General features: G+C 39.5%; 4 protein-coding genes across 4 annotated transcripts; 2 read left to right on the forward strand and 2 right to left on the reverse strand.

Annotated features, from left to right (window-relative positions):
* Positions 1-135: 135 nt before the first annotated feature.
* GCK72_009331 (uncharacterized protein) lies at positions 136-1,097 on the forward strand (the record flags this gene model as incomplete). Its single annotated transcript, XM_053727327.1, has 5 exons — positions 136-285; positions 328-448; positions 495-583; positions 834-953; positions 1,023-1,097. The coding sequence occupies 5 exons, from the start codon at positions 136-138 to the stop codon at positions 1,095-1,097; spliced, it is 555 nt and encodes a 184-aa protein (XP_053586904.1).
* A 5,635-nt stretch (positions 1,098-6,732) lies between these two features.
* Positions 6,733-13,365, forward strand: GCK72_009332 (uncharacterized protein; the record flags this gene model as incomplete). The annotated part of the gene is made up of 8 exons (XM_053727328.1): positions 6,733-6,841; positions 6,924-7,182; positions 7,302-7,392; positions 7,442-7,552; positions 11,068-11,700; positions 11,776-12,869; positions 12,925-13,072; positions 13,171-13,365. 8 exons carry the CDS (start codon positions 6,733-6,735, stop codon positions 13,363-13,365), a joined length of 2,640 nt encoding a protein of 879 aa, XP_053586905.1.
* A 695-nt stretch (positions 13,366-14,060) lies between these two features.
* GCK72_009333 (uncharacterized protein) lies at positions 14,061-14,919 on the reverse strand (the record flags this gene model as incomplete). The annotated part of the gene is made up of 5 exons (XM_003098118.2): positions 14,061-14,162; positions 14,209-14,265; positions 14,333-14,434; positions 14,481-14,576; positions 14,800-14,919. 5 exons carry the CDS (start codon positions 14,917-14,919, stop codon positions 14,061-14,063), a joined length of 477 nt encoding a protein of 158 aa, XP_003098166.2.
* A 414-nt stretch (positions 14,920-15,333) lies between these two features.
* GCK72_009334 (uncharacterized protein) lies at positions 15,334-16,416 on the reverse strand (the record flags this gene model as incomplete). Its single annotated transcript, XM_003098107.2, has 3 exons — positions 15,334-15,612; positions 15,798-16,275; positions 16,331-16,416. 3 exons carry the CDS (start codon positions 16,414-16,416, stop codon positions 15,334-15,336), a joined length of 843 nt encoding a protein of 280 aa, XP_003098155.2.
* Between the last annotated feature and the right edge of the window lie 2,085 nt (positions 16,417-18,501).

The raw sequence follows: 18,501 nt of genomic DNA on the forward strand, positions 1-18,501 counted from the left end.
TTTTCAAACTGAAAATCAAACACATACGTGATTTTTAAGAGAACTGGGAACGATCGGACAATTTAAAAATAAGAGTTTTCATTTTTTATTTATTGAAAATGTCTACGCAAGAAGCGGTTTTCATCGTGTTCATTCATGTGTTCAAAGCGAGTTTCTATTGATAATATTTCAGCTAAACGCCTAGTTCAGATAGTAGCACCACTGGCCATTTTGGTCTCAACAGTTTGTGCTCAAAAGAGTACTGTAAGCGATAAAAATGCGAAAAGCGAAAAACAAGTCCATGTGGTACGAAAGTTCGATTTTCTGCGCAAAATAAATATATTTCAGCTCAAAGTGGATCACCAAAAATTATCGGAAAAGCCAGTGCAGAGTTCAAAAAAGAATGAAACTCCGCCGAAGCAACTGAAAAAGAATGAGAAAGCACCGGCAGTGGTTGTTCGTACCGGAAGTATGATTTAAATTGGATTTTTGCTGAAATTCTCATCTTTTTTTAGATGATGTCCACAAATCAATTGAGGAGGCTGTCGCTGAAGGGCTTATTCTCGATCCAGCGCCATTTAAAAATGAGGGAAATCTTGACTTGGTATGGTTTATTCAGTATTCAAAATTGAGATGATTAGTTGAAAATTTTGAGTCAAGTTTTGGGCTGGTTACGGTGTACAGTGTCCGCTGAAGTCTGAATGCATACATGTGGTGTTTGCGGACTTACGTACCGTACACGAGCGGCAACTCGAAAATAATTTCCTTTTTTCTTTTTTTCTCTGATGAGAAAAAAACGGAAAATGTTTCTAAATAACAATTCAGCTGTTTCATTTTTATTATTTTCATTCCAGAAGTCTTCAAAACACTCGAAATTTGGCGAAGAAATCCAAAAAATCATCGAAAATCCGATATCGCATTCTAGTGAAACGTCCGGATCGAGTTGCAGCGATGAAAGCAATGAAAAGAAGCGGGTATGCTGATTTTCTGAAAGTTTTTTACTGTTTTTATAGTGTTAAATAGTTGCATGTTTCTGAGTTCAGGTTGTTGTTCATCCATCTCAGTGTAGAATATTCGAGACCACGAATCAAGTTACCGAACCAATGAGTTCCCACTAGAAGTGAACTTTTTAATTTAAGTTTTTATCTGAAAAAAGGTTTCTTTCTATGTCTTCTTTTTTCTGTTTTCTCTAAACCTTCCGCCCGCCTTTCCAATTAAAGAAGGTACCCAAAAGAAAAAGAAGAAGCGACGACGACGACCCGACGCTCCAAAAAGTTTAGGATTGGAGCTTCTGTCTCTCTTCTCATTCTTTGTTTCTCTCTCTCTCTCTTGTTTTGTGATATTCCCAACTCTAGAAAAAACCATCTGATTTCAAATGCTTCACTACTATTTTTGCTTATTCTGGAACATATCCAGGTGAGTATTTTATTTTAACGAAAACCGCGAGAGAAACAAACATAGTGTGGGCGACAGCGGGCGATAATAGGAGCGCGTGAGAGAAAAGAATAGAGAAGATACTCAGACATTAAAGGAATCATCGAATCGTTGTGTCGTTGTCGTTGCGCTTCGATTTCAAATACAAACACATTCTCTCTACCGCCGGGAGGGGGGCAAGAATAGTACCGTATTCTTTCTCTGCGTCTCTCGTTCCCTAGTCTTTTTCATCTTTCCACCCAACCAGCCCACACTGTGATGATGTTCTGTTTACGTAGACTTTCGCTCCTCCACCACTCGGTAGACAAACAAACAATACGACATTAGGATATTCAATTCAATATTTCTCGATTTCAATTTCCATTGTTATTGTAAATTCTGTAGACAAGTAGTGTGTTGTCCTTGAAAATTGTATTCAAACGTATTCCAACAGTTTATTATTAGATATGATCCTATCAAACTTCTTTCGTCTTTCAAGAGAGCACGTACGCATTTCACCTACATCTGAAAGGTTATATCCTAACTTTTGCACACTTTAAAAAGATGATGTTGAGAATAATGAGTCATTGAGATTACGTGTAGCATCCTTATCAGTTGGGTTAAAGCAACAACGATCGAATTGACAACAGGAACGAAGATTTTTTGCAATAAAAGTGATTTCATGCAATGACCGGTCGAAATTTCTTGAGAAGCATATAAAAATCGATACGAGTTGTTTAGAAGTTTGAAATCTGAGAATATATGAGAAAAAACACTGAAATTCTTGAAAAACGGTGCCTGCTGGTCCCTAGATGAACATTGCTCAGAAAAACGACGACGACGTTGAAAATATGGAGAGGAAGGGAAGAGGAGAAGTGTGTTTGTGTGGTGCGTGCTCCGTCGAGCCGATGCAGTTGTTGAAGGGATCTGAGCAATGGCGAAAGCGAAGGCTCCCAGCTCTTGCTCATCGAACACCGCCAGTTTCCCTCGACGCTCTAAGTCTCACACTCTCTCTTTCCAACACACCACATTTTCGTTGATCGATATGGCCAACGGGGCGAAGAAAGTGAGAGAGGAAGGAAAAAGAGAAGAGAGGGGAGAATTCTATTGAGGTGTGTATGCTGGGAAATGGGGAAAATAGATTCAAAGAGAGAATACACAGATGGTGAAAGATGGTCTGCGCCTCTTTTCTCTCTCCCTTTCTCATTTCTGAATAGCCAGTCGGACATGGGGCGAGCGAGTGCGACCTCCCGTCAGTCATCGACGACACGAAGGGGAAATAGGAGATGCTTGAGGAGAATCTAGACACAAAGACAAAGAATTGGCGGAGAGAGGTGGAGAGAATCAGAGAAGCTATGGTGGTGAGGAGGGAGACCTCGCCCCACTATAGGCCTTCGTTTTCATCTCTTTCTCTCAACCCTCTCAATCTCTCTATCCGTTCTTTTCGCCTCGTCGCGTGTATATGTGGTTGTGTGTCTCTCTTGTATGCATTCAGCAGTCAGTCTGCATCTATCCTTACTTACCACCAGCCCAGTCAGTCAACCAACCAACACTGCACAGCTGGGCCAAAAGTTACACTTGTTTTTCGCCTCGTTCTCTTTACTTGTTTTCCTTCTCTTTTTTCCTCCTCAACACAACCATCATCATCATCATCAAAATCGTCACGTCTCCAATTTTCGAATGAATCGATTCTTGTTCTGAGGGTCAAGTGTCAGGTGCTCTGCTCTTGTCTTTCCTCTGTCTTTTCGGTCAATCCAACAAGAGACAAACCGTGTTTCCTCTCCGATGGATTTTCTCTTCTTTTCGGCTACCGTAATTTTCTTTTTTCTCGTTTTTTGTTGTATTAAGTCGCTTCTTATTTTTGACCCAATTTATCATCAGTAGTTCAATTTTTTTCTACAAAATTAGAGAATTAGTTAAAAGATAAGGTTTATTGGTAATGAGAACAGAAAATTCAATTTATTTTGACCTTGGTCAACTTGAATAATAGAATAGATCAGACTAACTATGGTAAATCAAAGTTTTGATAAGAAAACCACTTTTTCGTGTTGAAAAATGCTGAGCTTCTAAAAATTCATTTAAAATCCCGAAATTCGTTAAATTTAAAGGAGGACTGAAGTCATATTTTTTTATTTCAGATTCTGATACTTCAGAAAATTCTGAACAACTTTCATCATTGGAGCATGTGCTAAAAATCGCTATAAATGCCCTAAATTCACGTTTTCCCGGCTCAAAAGGAGCCTAGATGGAAGAGTTTTCCCACGCGAATTTTCGCCCCCGTGTAGTCCTCTCGGACAAAAATATTTCTTTTTATTTCTCGACCAGCCTGGCTGCCGCGCCTTCGGCGCTTCATCCGGCTGGCCTCTCCTCATTTACTTGTTCACCTTCTCAGAAATGTGTCCGCGTGGCCGAGTGGTCCAAGGCGGCGGTCTCTGCGCAAAGAGCGCAAGTTCGATTTTGGGCCCGGCCGCCTTTCTTTCTCATTTCTCAAAATTTGCGGACATTGGGACAGATGGACAAACCCCACATGCGTTTTTTATTTCTCGATTTTTCGTTTTCTTGCTTTTTTCAACAAATTTTCGTGTTTTTTTTCAATATATATCGTAAAAAAAGAAGAAAAAACACGATATTTTGTTGAAAAAGGCAAAAAAACGAAAAATCGAGAAATTAAAAGAAATAATTTTGTCCGAGAGGACTACACGGAGGAAGAAATTCGCGTGGAAAAACTCTTCCATCTAGGCTCCTTTTGAGCCGGGAAAACGTGAATTTAGGGCATTTAGAGCGATTTTTAGCACATGCTCCAATGATGAAAGTTGTTCAGAATTTTCCGAAGTATCAGAATCTGAAATAAAAAAATATGACTTCAGTCCTCCTTTAACTGCTTGAATTCACTTTTCAACTAATTTTTCTAGCAATTTCAGAAAATTTATTTCAGAAACGTTTGAAAATTTCTAATATTTTCCGGAAGGTTAATTTTGACCAAAATGTTTCTTTTTCCGTTCAGAAAGATGCATTTTAACATATTTCTGCCGTTTTTCTGATGTTTTCGAAGTTTTCCATTGATTTTGTGATAGTTTTCTCCGAAATATTCAAATTTCTCATATTTCACTCTTATTCAAGTCTTCAGGGGTCATTTCCAACATGAAATGTCCCAAAAACTGCAAAATTTGTACACCTACCGTAATCCTTAACCCGTGACCTCGACACTCGTTATGCAAGTATTCACCCTCTCAATCCCCTCCACACCGCTCGTAAATTTTCTTTTCCGACACCCGAAATATATCCGATTCATTTGATCTGATTTTCTCTCCAACCGTGAAGAAATAATAGTGATAACTTCCTACTGATTGCACATATTTAGTCGTGATTCATAATACGTGCAATTTACATTCTAGGAGGATTACTGTAACTCTTTGAAATTCTTTTGAAATAGAAAAGCTAACAAGATATCTATCGATTACATTTTCAAATCGGTGTTGAAGAGAGTTTACTAGCCCGATAGACGAGACTACAGTTTTTTTTTAGGTCATGTTTGACGAGGCTATCGACTAGATTGAGAGAGTGAAAAGAGATTCAGAGAAAACAAGAACAATCGACCACTTTTTGTCTTCGACATTATTCTCTTCTTTTTGTACATTTACGAATATCTACAATCTTTTGGTCTTAGTCATTCGCAACCACTTTTTTTTCTGATTTTTAATCAGTTTTTTTAAACGAGCTTTTTAAACTGTTTTGACAGTTAAATAATGTTTTCCTTTCCCGTCATAGATTTCAAACTGGCTAGCCTACAGTTTCAGTTTAACTTGTTTTTTCTACTTTATTTGCGTTCAATTCTATACTCGTTATTCAAAAAAAATTAATTTTGTGTCTACAGAGCATTTTTGCATTGCTCTATATACTATCGTATCCATCTTGTTTCGAAAGATGACCTTCAAGTATTCGAAATGCTATTTTAAACATTTTTCCTCTCTATATCTCTCTATCTATTTTCCCTCTTTTTCCTTCTATTTCCCACCGAGAAATAATTGTTTTGAAGCAGTTTTGACCGAGTTGAGCGAAAAAAAGAGAGAAAACGAGACCATTCAAACGCAGATAGTTAAAGAGAGAAAAATAGAGTATTTTCTGCTGCTCCGGCTCTCATGTGTTTGTGTTGGAAATGTGCATGTGACATAGAAGAAGAGCTCCCCCCCCTCCTTCTCTTCTTCAACAACGTCAGTCCCCTGCGCCCACAACAGAAAAAAAGAATTCGTGCTGTCTTTCCACTCTCCACTTGGCTCGATGCCAAGTTGTGTCCGCCTTCTTCTTCTTTCCTTCGCTCGATTGCTTCTCCTTCTCCGGGTTGTGTTGATGCCTACTGTAGGAGCGACACCACCACAACCACCGACATCGTCTGTGTCTCTTCTACAATATCGATTCTCTCTTCCTCTCTTATTCATTTTCTTTTTCAAATCGGGAAGAAATAGTTGGTTGAGAGTGACGATACATACACACGATATGAAGACACTGACGATGGTCGTTATCAGTTGTATTTCTGTTTCTCTCTCTCTTCGCCGCTTCTCTCCAACACCCACAATCTATTCATTCACGCCCATAACTTTTTTTGAATTCAAATGAATCGATTTGATCGGCCGATAATAAGAGTGAGAGTGAAAATAAAGAAGAGACAGGCGTTGAAATAATCTTTATTGACCCATTTCTGTTATTTTTTCTTCTTTTTTTGATGATTTACACATTAGCTTTTGTCTTGATCATGATAAATCTCATCGAATTTTTCAAAACTTAAAACTTTTTTTTCTGAAAACTCATATTTTATCAAAAATCTTTTAAAATAGATTTTTGACCCCCTAAAAACGTTGATCACTTTGATAAAGCTAATTTATCACAATTAAGGTGTCACTTCAGACCTAGTTGTTCGATTCCGTTCTAGTGCATATCCAGAATTCTTCGTTTTTCTTCAGAATACCTTGTTTACACTCCGTACCTAGGTCCTGACCATCCTCGTAGAAAAATTTCGAATTTCGATTTCTTCTATTTGTTCAATTTGTGTGTGTGTGGCTGGCTCGACCATAAAATCGATACGATTCAATTCTTTCCTCTGCGCACCGTCCCCCTTTAATCCCCATTCTTCTTCTTTTCTCCATTTTTTAAAATATAATTTGAATTTTCTTACAGTATCCACTGCAAATGCACCACGCCTGATCTATTAAATCACCTTTGTCGTCGTTTCAACAGTTTCAACGTGAGTTTTTGATCTGACAGTTCTTTTTAGAACTTTCTTGATCTCTTTTCTTAATTCAAAACTCCAATAAATCCATTTCCAGAATTCCCAAAAATCAAAAAATGAAGGAGATGGTCGGTGGATGTTGCGTTTGCGCGGATGAGAATGGTTGGACCGACAATCCGTTGATTTATTGTGACGGAGAGAATTGTGAAGTCGCCGTTCATCAGGGTGAGTTTTTTATCGCTTCGAACTGTGGAAATGTTTCAAAAATTCGAAAAAGTTAATATTTTTCAATAAAAATGCATTACAGGATGCTACGGAATTCAAGAAGTACCCGAAGGTGAATGGTTCTGTGCGAAATGCACGAAAGCGGCTTCTATGATGCGTGGAAGTATAAACGAGGAAACATTTTGTTGTCAATTGTGTCCATTTGATTACGGTGCATTGAAAAGGACGGATCGAAAAGATGGATGGGCTCACGTGATTTGTGCACTTTATATACCAGAAGTACGATTTGGAAATGTTCATTCGATGGAACCAGTAATATTATCGGATGTGCCCATTGAAAAGTGAGTTGATTTCTATTCTTTGAGGATTTTGAAGGACTAGACAACTTAATTGTGATAAATAGTCTATCTGTCAGCTAGAAAGCGTTTTCTGTGTCATAATTTATCATTTTTCGATTAAGATTTCAAAAAATCTGCTACATCTGTAACGAAGAACGACCCAATGACGCCAAAAAGGGAGCCTGTATGTCATGTAACAAATCGACTTGCAAGGTAAACTCTTTTTTCAGTTTTTTAAACATTCTAACTGTTCCATTTTCAGAGAAGTTTTCATGTGACGTGTGCACAGCGAAAAGGACTATTATGCGAAGAGGGAGCTATTAGTAGAAATGTAAAATATTGTGGATATTGCGAGAATCATTTGAAAAAAGCGGTAGGTAATTGGTTTTCTTTCTGGAAAGGCTCCGAATTGGATAGAGCGTACATGGATTAGCTTGAAATCTACGTCACAGCTGGCTTCGGTCAATAAAGTAATTCGGGGGAAATTGGTCCTTCCCAAAGGGTAATATTAGGCAGGTGGATAGACACCTGGCTATTGAAAATTGTATGGAAAGAGGAGAAGAGAGAAAGAGCAACAAATATTATTATGAATTTAGTTTCTATAGCTTGCTCACTCTTTCATTTCCTACCGGACCCTCTCGGAGAGCAAGCTCTCTTTTCATATCTGCGTCTAGAATCTCTATTATTCATTCTGGACAAGAATAAGGGAAACGGAGAGGAGAAGAAGAAGAATTGTGGTCGAAACGGAGGGAGAGAAGGGGGAGGTCCCGCCCCGCGTGCTTCCACATATACACCATTCAACACAGCACACACTCGAAAAGACGATGAGATGAGATAGATAGACGAGAAACGAAAATAGAGGAAAGAGGCGAGACGGGGGGTACGCAGACAACGAGAGATGGATGATGGTGGAAAGAAAATGGGACGATGGCTGACTGAGTGTGACAACGACAAATAGTGCTCCGGGGGGCCGAGAAGAGGTAGAACTTGCGCAGCTGGAGAGACTCAGACAGAGAGGGACACAAATTGACGATCGAGGCTAATACGAGATAGGGGAGAAGAGCGGAGAAAGAGACTGCTCCGGAGTAGGAGACTCTCTTATGTAACATCGACTTCCTCTCTTTCTATAAGCCCTTCTTCTTCTTATGATGCCTGCGAATCTTCTTCTCTTTTTTCTCAATGCCCCGTCTATCCATCCAGCCGTCCCCTTCCTTCTTCTTCTGTTGTTTGGTCTGCGCTTCTTCTTCAGCTTCTTCTTCTTCCTCTCCTCTTCTTCTTTGTCCTCCTTTTTCTTCCTCACCCTCTCTTCTTTTTTTCCATAGAGACAGCGAGACAACACAACACCACCATTTCCTTCATCATCCCCTTGTGCTTCATTTCTTTTTTCCTCCCCGAGCTCTTCAGGATTCTAGATTCTTCAAAATTCCACGTCATAACGTATTCTTTCAAAAGTTTCTGAATCCAGTTGAAAAAATGATGAAACATTTCTTCGCCTTCTCAGTCATCTGCGTCTCTTCACTACTTTCGATCCACCTACTTTTTTGTTAAATTTCTCGCGTCTTCTCCTCTTCTATTTCTTCCTCGTATACGGTCGGGCGTTGTGTTTGATGTCACCTTTCTCATCTCAGTGTCGTCGTTTCGACTGGTGGTTTTTTGTCACTCGAGAAAATTGAAAACACACTCATTTTCTTTTTCGTCTCTTCCCTCCTTTTTTCAACTTTTTGAAGTTCTGGTCAGTTTCAAGTGGGTGTCGAATATTGCCTTCTAAAATCATTATTTCTAAAGAAAACACGTTGGTTTAGGCGCGGATGTGTGATTTTGATAACTTTTTGTTTAATGACTTATAATTCAAGAAATTCCAAGTTTTTACAGTAGGATCTACAGTAAGATTTTCACTCGGATACTTTTGAATGTACTCTAGTACACTTGTTCATAGTACATACGAACGGAAACGAAACTTATCGGGTGGGACACGAATATAATTCGTATCCTACCGTAACCCAGTCACTCATTAATATATATCAAAACTCTATAATAATTCCGGTTTTTTGGAACATAACTTGGAGAAAAGAGAATAAGAAGAGATTCATCCTCTTTCTGATATCTCCGTTCCTGTCTCTGTCTAAGTCTCTTATATTCCTCTCCGAAAACATTTCCACTTTTCCATCAATCATGTGCCCGAATATTTTTTGAATCGGCGGACTGATCAAATTCATAGAGAATAAGAGACAGAGAGTGAAAAGTACGCGCAGTTGGGGTCGGATTCGAAATCGGCCCTGGCCATTGTAGCGCTCGCTCCCTTCTGTCCTTCGGATCGTCATCATCATCATCATCTCTACCACCTCCGCGGAAAAGAAACTCCACAACTTTTTTCCGAGTGCCGGTGGTTTCACTCCCTGTTACCCCACCTGCGCCGTCTCATTTGATTGTACTCATTCGCTCTCTATTTCTTTTTCTTTCCATTTTGCAATCATCCGATAGAAAGAAGGAAGAAGAAGAAAACGAAAGAAGGGGAATAGGTCTTTCCGATGTTTGTATGACTGACTCACCGGTCTCCTGTGATCAAACACTACCTCGTTTTCACTCTTCATCTCCGTCTCTATTTCTCTCACCGTCTATCTCTATACCGTGTCGATTCCGATGACTGGTGAATGATCGGTGTCCTCTCCTCTATCTTTCCCTCTCTCATTCTCCGCTGGTCTCACTCTCTCAGTTGAAGACAGCGACAGGCAACGTCGACGACGACGACGCCGCTGCGCTGTTGCTGCTGCTGCTGTGTTTCTCATTTTTGTGACTGCTGAAGGGAGGGAGGAGAGAGGGAAAAGGGAAGGCTTTTGTGTGTGTGTATGCGTATGTATGTGCTGCTGGGGGGCGCTGGCTGGGGCTGTGTGTGTACGTGTGTGTGTGTGTGTGTCTATGCGCGTAGCTGTGTATTATGTGTCTCCAAAGCATCGAAAATGCGTAAGACTTTCTGCGTCTCTTCAACATGACGCCGCAATCGCCATCGTAGGCACGAGACACTAGACATAGTGGAGAATCAGATGGGAAAGAACAAAATGTGGGAAATAGTGAAGTATTGAAAGAGAAAGACGAGACAACCAGTCGGTTGAATGGATGGTCACAGACACTCTCATACGCATATACACACAGTCATTCACACGGGCGCACGGTTTTGTTGGCCGGTTGCCAATAATAACTAGAAGGCAAAAAGAAGAAGAAGATGACACTTCTTTCCGTTTCTCACATCTTCTTATCATATCATTTCATCTTATCTTTCATCCATCATTCGAGTATTCTACTCCCTTTTCTACCACTTTCTACAAAAGTTCAAATATGGGCGGAGTCTTCTGGTTTTAACTAGTTTCGATGAGGTTTTCGAAATAGAATTTTTCAAAATGTTTTTTGTGCTTTTCTTTCTGATATCGTTTAGTTTAGACCAAATTCAATCAGATTCGATTTTCCATTATTACTTCCGTCTCCGCCCCTTTTCTTCTTCCTCCCGTCAATGACTAATAATAAGAAGGTGTTGAAAAGTCACATCTTCTGTTCACTTCCTTTCATTTTTATCTCCTTTTTTCGATCAAAAGCCTCTTTTTCTTTCTTTACTTCTTTTCCGTGAATATGAGATGATGAAAAGAAGAAAGAAAGAACTGGGTCATTGTGATGCCTCACTCCGTCTTTCTGCGTCTCTTCTATCTCTTTCATCTCAACTGTTTTCTCGGGCTTCTTCTCTCCCTCCGTCCAACCGTCCCCATCTGCGTCTCTTCTATTCACTGTACTCTCTCACACTCACCCTCACTGCGCAACCAACATACATTCGGAGCCTTTCTTTTCAATAAAATATGAACTTTTGATTTTAAATCTTAAAATTAAAATTTTTTCTTTCAGATCAACGATCCCGCAATCAAAGTTATCCCGGCGTGTCCACCCGTTCAACGGTTCGTCAAAGAGCAAGAAAAGCACAAAAAGACGGCGGCGGCCACCTCAACTACAGTACTTCTAACACCTCCTCCACCTCCACCACCGGTGCCAAAGGTGAATCATATGCTTGCTGACCCCTTACCAATTAGACCTCCGACGAATCAAGTGAACTCTGTTCTGGGTCTTGGTTCAGCCATCAACGCTGTCAGTCTAGACGAGAGGCCTTCATCGACGTCGGCCTCGGAGAAGAACTCCTCATCTGGAATCTTCGCTCCGCCCCCTACTGCCTTCTCACCCCCGTTGACTACTTCCAGTAGGTCTTCGGTTGCACAGAATCCGACGCCTCCATTGCCAACAAAAAACAGTACAAGTTCATCGGGACCGTTGATTTCATCGACGGCACAACAGTCAGCGACAACGTCTTCAGAAAAAGGAAATATGGCTAACGGGAGTACGCTTCCATCATCTGAAACAACTGTTGGAAATCATTGTCTGCAACAGTTACAAATCCAATCAGCTGCTGCTGCGGCGTCTTCCCATTCGAGTTCAGTTGGAGATCTGAATGGTTATCCGGCTGCTAGTCAACTTTCCAGTTTTATGGTGAGTAAATTTACAACATTTTTGTTCAAATTTCTTGAAACTTTTGTTTTCTATTTCAAATTTCCCTTATTTCAGCATGAAATTCCTGCTCGAAATACGACAAGTGTGGCTAGTTTATTGCCTCCCGGAGCTGCAGAATATCATCTAAATGGAAGTGGAGACGAGGAGAAGACCGTGAAAGCAGTGCTAACAGCCCCTCTAGCGAAAGCAAAACGGATGAGAGATTCGAAAAATGATATGCTTGATAAAACGAATAAGAGGCCGAGAGCCAACGGAAGACCTCCTGCAGTCCTTGGATCATCATCCTCGTCATCTGGTGGAACTGTTGGAAAATCTGCAAGTATGCAGAGGTTGATGAATCTAGTACAACCTGTCGTGTCAGAAGTTGTCACAGATTTCCAAAGAGATCGAGTTGCGGATCGAACGGCGGCGGAAAGAAGAGCAGCTGTAGCACAGTCACAACCCTCTACATCTACAAACGGAGGAATTGGAATGGCGCCAAGTGCACCGAATCCTACTGTAGAAACAGGACATTTGAACTCAACGAATCCGACAAATCTGGTAAATGGCGGCTTGTCGAATGCTCCGTCGATTTCTATACCAGGAACGAGTACTGAATCTGCCCCCGTGAACGGAACTGCAACACCGCACAATGCGCGACAAAACCTGCCTTCATTCATGGAACAACTATTAGAAAGGCAGTGGGATCAAGGTTCAACACTACTCATGGCAAATGCTCATTTCGACGTGGCACAACTCTTGAGTTGTCTTTTCCAATTAAAATCTGAAAACATTCGACTGGAAGAAAATTTAACAAGTCTTCGAAAACGAAGGGATCATCTATTTGCATTGAATTCGAGGTTGGCTGAAGTGAATACATTAGATGTAACGAAGAGGCAAAGAGACGGAATTCTACAGCATCCCGATTTGTCAACACCGAAATTAGAAGTTCATAAACAAGAGCCAACATCGTCTACACCACTTCCAGCCAATCATAGCAGTGTTCTTTTCGAAGATGTCAAGCCAACTAAGACCAACTCGCATCATCGGAAATCAGCCGGCCACACTCCAGCAGCAACTCTTCCAGCTCCAGTTCCACTCACCACAGCTGCTGCGTTGACAACCACCACAGCCACGACTCTTGGAAACTCGACGATTCAAAACCATAGGTATTCACTTTAACTCCAAAAGACATTTCATCTCATCTCGCTTAAGTTATTTCAGAGCAACGCCTTCGGCAGCCGGCACTCCACTCCCTGCTCAGCCACTCCTGACTACTAACGAGATGGCTGCATTGAGTCCAGATAGACAAAACCAGGCTAACCAACAAGCTGCTATGCTGATGAACATTTATAGAACGCTGAATCCAATGGTGAGTGCTTTCTTTTTTTTCATTCTATAAATATCGTTTATCAGAGGAACTAGTTTAGAAGCCTAAAAAACATAATACAATTACCTATCTAATTCCAGGACGCCAGTGTTGCCGCTCAACTTCAGATGATCAACAGTTTCCAAAATGTCAACCCAACAACAGCTCTTTTCTCGCGCATTTTGGCTGCTCAACCTGGAATGAATCTTGGAAATGTTATGAACGGAGGAATTCAACAACCTCAACAATCACTTCCAACTCTCCCACCAACATCTGCAACCCCAAATGGAAAGTAGACAGCCGAATGATAGTGATGAACTCAATACCTGTCAACACTGCATAGAATCCCTCCCTACACTTCAAAATATCGTGTCAATTCAAAATACCTCAAAAACTGAAATTCTCCTCACCTCTCCCCAAGTATCGGTTTATGTTTCCTTTTAAAAAAAAACACTGAAAACCCTTCTCTCGTACCCTTCCCGGTTAATCGATTTTCGCTTGCATCGTGGATACATTTTCTCTCTGAATCCTGAACCTCCTCCTCCAATACTGTCGGAAACCTTTTCTTTGAATTTTGCGGGTCGAAAATAACTCTGTTTTCAACGGAGCGCATTTTGCTCTTGGCATCACTTCGTTCTTACTCAATCTCTCTCATTTTCACAATAATCTCTTACTTTGCGCCTCCTGTTGTGTGCATGTAATACAAGTAATAACCCTATCACCTCCTCGTTAATTGTATCTAAATATGGTTTTATTGTTATCCTCCTCTTCGTCTCATTCAATTCAAAACCACTCTCACTCAGTCCCCACGATTTGCATTCGATATTTATTACTGTTGTTATCTAATTTCCTATATAATCTGTTAATCTCTTGCTTAAAAAATTCAGAAAAATCAATAAAAATAATTTTTTCCTTAGCACATGTTTTTTATCAACACAAAAAGAAGACAACAAGCAACCAACAGAACAACAGAAAAATTACATGAAAGAGATCAATTGGATGATTTTAAATGGAGTCGTTTCTTCGGTAACTCGTCTCCCATTCCTTCAGTATCCCGAACTCCAGCACCGTATGTGATAATAGCAATGAATCCCTGAAATTTTCAAGAATTATTCTGAAAACTTATGCGAATGACTTACTTGATTGTCTGGAGCAGTTCTGATGAGATCTGGATGCGTTTTCAGGCGATCGTTCATCTGCAATTCAATTATTTTGATTTGGTAAAGTTTCATTTAGAAACTAATGTAATTTATTGTTCCTTACCTCAACAAGAGTGCCACGTACACCAGCTCTCACCACGTGTTCGGATCCATCTTTACATTTGAATGTGCACAATTTCGAGTCGGTTTGGAGGATAAGTGCTCCCTGAAAAATGTTGATTTATTGAATTCAGAAAAATTTCAATGTCAACCTTCTTCCCTTTTCCGGATACTTGATTCATCGATCGATCAGCTCCGTGTGTTTTCGTTTTTCCAAAATCCACTTCGATCACTTCGCTTTCGGGAATCTGGAAAAGAGGAATATAATTAAGATAGATGTGATGCATATAGTTAGTATTAAATTTTATCAGTTTCCTTATTTTTATTTTCTTCCGATAATTGAAAGCATCGATTTTTGCTTAAAAATATGGTGAGTTTGGCCTTTTTTGCTCAATTTTCTATCTTAAATTGTCTTTTTCTGCTCAAAACCCAGTTGTTTTCCCCAAGATACTCTCCAAATTTGTTTCTTACATTTCGAAGAACGACGACAGTGACACCACTCGGATGATGAAGATATGCAATATTATCGTAGAGCTCCGAGCTTCGTCTAGAATACATTCGATCTGCTACGGACGCGTATGAGAACGACATCTGAATTTGTTTTTGTTGAAATATGCTGGAAATCAATTTGAATGTAATTTTTGTCCGAACTATTTACAAACTTTTGAATCTTATAACTGAGAATAATCACAATTTCAAAAACTTTATATAATAAACAATTTGGGATGTAATGAAGGAAAACTGAAAGGACTGACTCTGTATTGTTTTTTTTGTTTTTTGGCCACAAACGAACTGGTATCTAAAACAAGGCTTAAAAAAGGAAAATCAACACAAAACATCGGGTTTAACTGACTTAGAATGGGGGCGGGTTGCGGGTCAACTGAGTGTTTTTAAATTTGGTTTTATTGCTACAATTATGATATATATTCTACTAGAACATTATGACTAGAACAGGAAAAAAAGACTAGTCAAGGAGGATTAAAACAAAACAAATTAGTTGATTAATCACATGATGGTACAAGCTTCAGTGGCGGCAGCGGCGTCAGCGACCTTTGGAAGACCGTTCTCATCAATTTGCCATCCTTCTGGAAGTGCTCCGACGAGTTCTTTTGGTGGATATCCGTACTGTTGAAGCTCGACGAGCAACTTTCCGAGTAATTCGAAATGTTGGATATCAGCGGCATCTGGATTAGGTTGAGCACCTGGTTCAGTGGCGGCATCCGGTAGAGCAACTTCGGCTGCGTCGGGTTGCTTTTCGAATTCCGAACAGATTTTCCCGAGAACCTAAAAACTTAAATTTTGAAAAATGGAACGAGAAACTTTTGTTCCACCCAACCAGAGGGAATTTTTGTCTAAACTGGTTAGACAGATAATTTCATACTTTCAGCTAGAGAGGTTTTTCACAATTAACTAAATTTCAATTCTTAGTTTCTCTCACATTTTTTTCGAAGTAAAATTTGGAAAATTACCTCAAATTGTTTCTCATATCTTTCTTTTGTTGCAGCGTCCAAACTAGCTCCATTCTCTTCCAAATATTTCGGATAATTATCGAAAATCTCTTTCAATGGAGGATACATCACTTCTTTCGATGCCAGTGTCTGCATAATCATACTCATAAATGGTTCCATCGGTGAATTTGGAGAGCGAAGCATATCGAGTCCAGCCATGAATTCCTCTGGATTACTTGCATTTGCCACATTCGATGAGCATTCCATCAATTGTTTCAATGCATCCATCATAGCCAATGCTTCCGGATCATTTGGATCGAATTCTTGATTTCCGGTGCCTGTTTGAGCTTCGGTTTCGGCCTTTTTCATGGCTTCTTCCTGAAGTGTAACCATTTGTTCGAGCATTTTCTGGAAATCTTTAGCAGCTTTTTGGGCAGCTTCTTGATCAGCTGAAGCCATTAATTCGTCGAGTTCATCGTCAGTGTTTCGTGGTTTTGGACTAAAATATTTGGAATTTTTTCACTACAAAAACTTTTGAGAAAGAAAAAACTCACGCTGGTGGACTATCGAATTCACTCAAAGTTTGATCGAGAAGAGCGCTCAGTTCCTCTTCTGTTTTGTCCTTGATATTGTCAGACATTTTACCTGGAAAAATATACTTTTAATAATATAAAAGTTTTATGAGCAAGACAGAACAAAAACAAGAGAAACAAAAAGAAGGGGCGGTTTTGCGGCAACAAAAAGAAGAAAAAAGAGAAAAAGTGAGTGAAGAGGGATGGGAGAAAAGAGTACTGGACAAATCGATAAAATACACACAGACTAGGGGAGAACACCGAAAATTCTTGTCTTATCAAATAAAAATAGTAGTGTTCAAGGGAGGAAAGGGTACAGTGTACTTGTATTTATTTTGATTGATTAAAACGGGGAAAGAGGCATGTGAGGTATAAAATTCGGGTCAGATGACAGATTAGGAGGGTGGGAGAGAGAGAGAAAGATACTGTTTAATAATCAATTTTGAAAAAATAAGTTTGTTAAAAATAAGAACAATTTTGTGGAAGACGGAAATGGCAAACGTTTAAAGGTGTTCATGAAACGGCTCAAATTATACAAATACGGAAGTTTGAAGACGCATTTTAATTTTTAAAACGTAGTTTGACACCTTGTTTTTATTTTTATAGAGCGATAAACCTCGATTCCCGCTGAATTTTCTTGGAAAACGATTCTGAAAACTCGAAAAAATCTCAGATTTCATCACGAAAATCAAAAAAGAGTAGTCGGCGGAGCGCACTTGCGGCACAACAAAAATTTTTTGGCGGGAGTTTAAAAATAGTTTTTCCTTCGGAGGAGCTAATAATGCATTATATAATGCACCCAGCGGGAGATTCACATCAGAAACAGAAGTGAATTGACAAAGAGGAAAGTTGAGAGGAGGGAGAAAACAATGATGTCAAATGAATTCTTGAATAGACACCGGTTAAGATCATGAGGGAAAAAAGGAAAGAAAGAAGAACCAAGGTGGCGCCTCGTTGGTTTTTTGACCAGAATAGAGATCAAGGATTTGATATGTTCAGACTATAAACATCCAGATTTCTTAGTTAATATTCAGAGTCCACCAAAAGTCTCCTAAGTCTCCTAATAATCTTCTGTGTTGATAACCCGAGTTCGATTCCCACTGGGCACATTCTCGTTTTTCTCCGTGTTTTGTCAATTAATTATCAATTAGTCGAGTATGTTTCAACCCACAAATCTTCATAATTCCCTTGCAATATCTCATCGACCATATGCTCTTTTCACCCATGAAAAAGGGCGCTTCCCTTCTTCAGTATTCCCTTGGGTGTGTCCTTTTCGCCCACTTCTTCTTCACTTTTTGATTTTATCTCTTTGGACGAGTAGTCCCATAGTTTTCTCTTCTGCTCCCTTATATATATATCTCTCAATTTCAAATACAATCTGGTAATTGTCTCGTTTCTTCAGAAACGGAACGGATTGAGAAATAGAGATGGGGCGGGAGAACGAGACCGCCCATCTTTTGCTCCTTAATCTAATATCTCAATTTGATTTCCATTTCTTCGTGTCTCGTTTAATGATTGCGCAATCAAATCTTCGTCTCTCTTGCTAAGAAGGACGTCTTCTTTTCTTCTTGTTTTCAAATTTCGATGGCGCCGTTTTGACGACGTCTTCACACTTTTATGATATTTCGGCATTATGTCAAAAAGATTAAATACGACTACACGACTGTACGATTATTAAAACAAAAAAGGAGTTTCACGAGTGTCTGTTTGTATTATAAAGGAATGGCTTGGCACCCTCGCTCTATCAAAATCCTTGGTTTTAAAAACGAAGTCGATATTTTGGAAGTTCAAGTTAATTGTGGTGCTCTATTGTAAAGTTAAACTTCATTACATCGTCTTACAGTACTCTGAAACCCAAAGTTACAAAATTTGAGAAAAAATTACTAGCAAATCTGAATTTCTGTAGGTCAGTTCTATCAAAAACTCTGAAAATTTACATGACGACTGAAAAGGTGCAGATGAATAAACAATACGTTTTAGTACAGTTTTGGTATATCACGGCTTTTAAACTATTAATTTCTAAAAGCTGAGAGGCTTCATGCTTCAAATACAAATCTCAATTTCTATCAATAAAGCGCACTTCCATCTTTATCAATAAGAGAGATAAATAAAAAGAACATAGACCATCTTCATTAAAAAAAGAACATGATGAC

The sequence above is a fragment of the Caenorhabditis remanei genome, chromosome III, assembly GCF_010183535.1.
Source record: "Caenorhabditis remanei strain PX506 chromosome III, whole genome shotgun sequence".
In the NCBI taxonomy this organism is placed as follows: domain Eukaryota; kingdom Metazoa; phylum Nematoda; class Chromadorea; order Rhabditida; family Rhabditidae; genus Caenorhabditis; species Caenorhabditis remanei.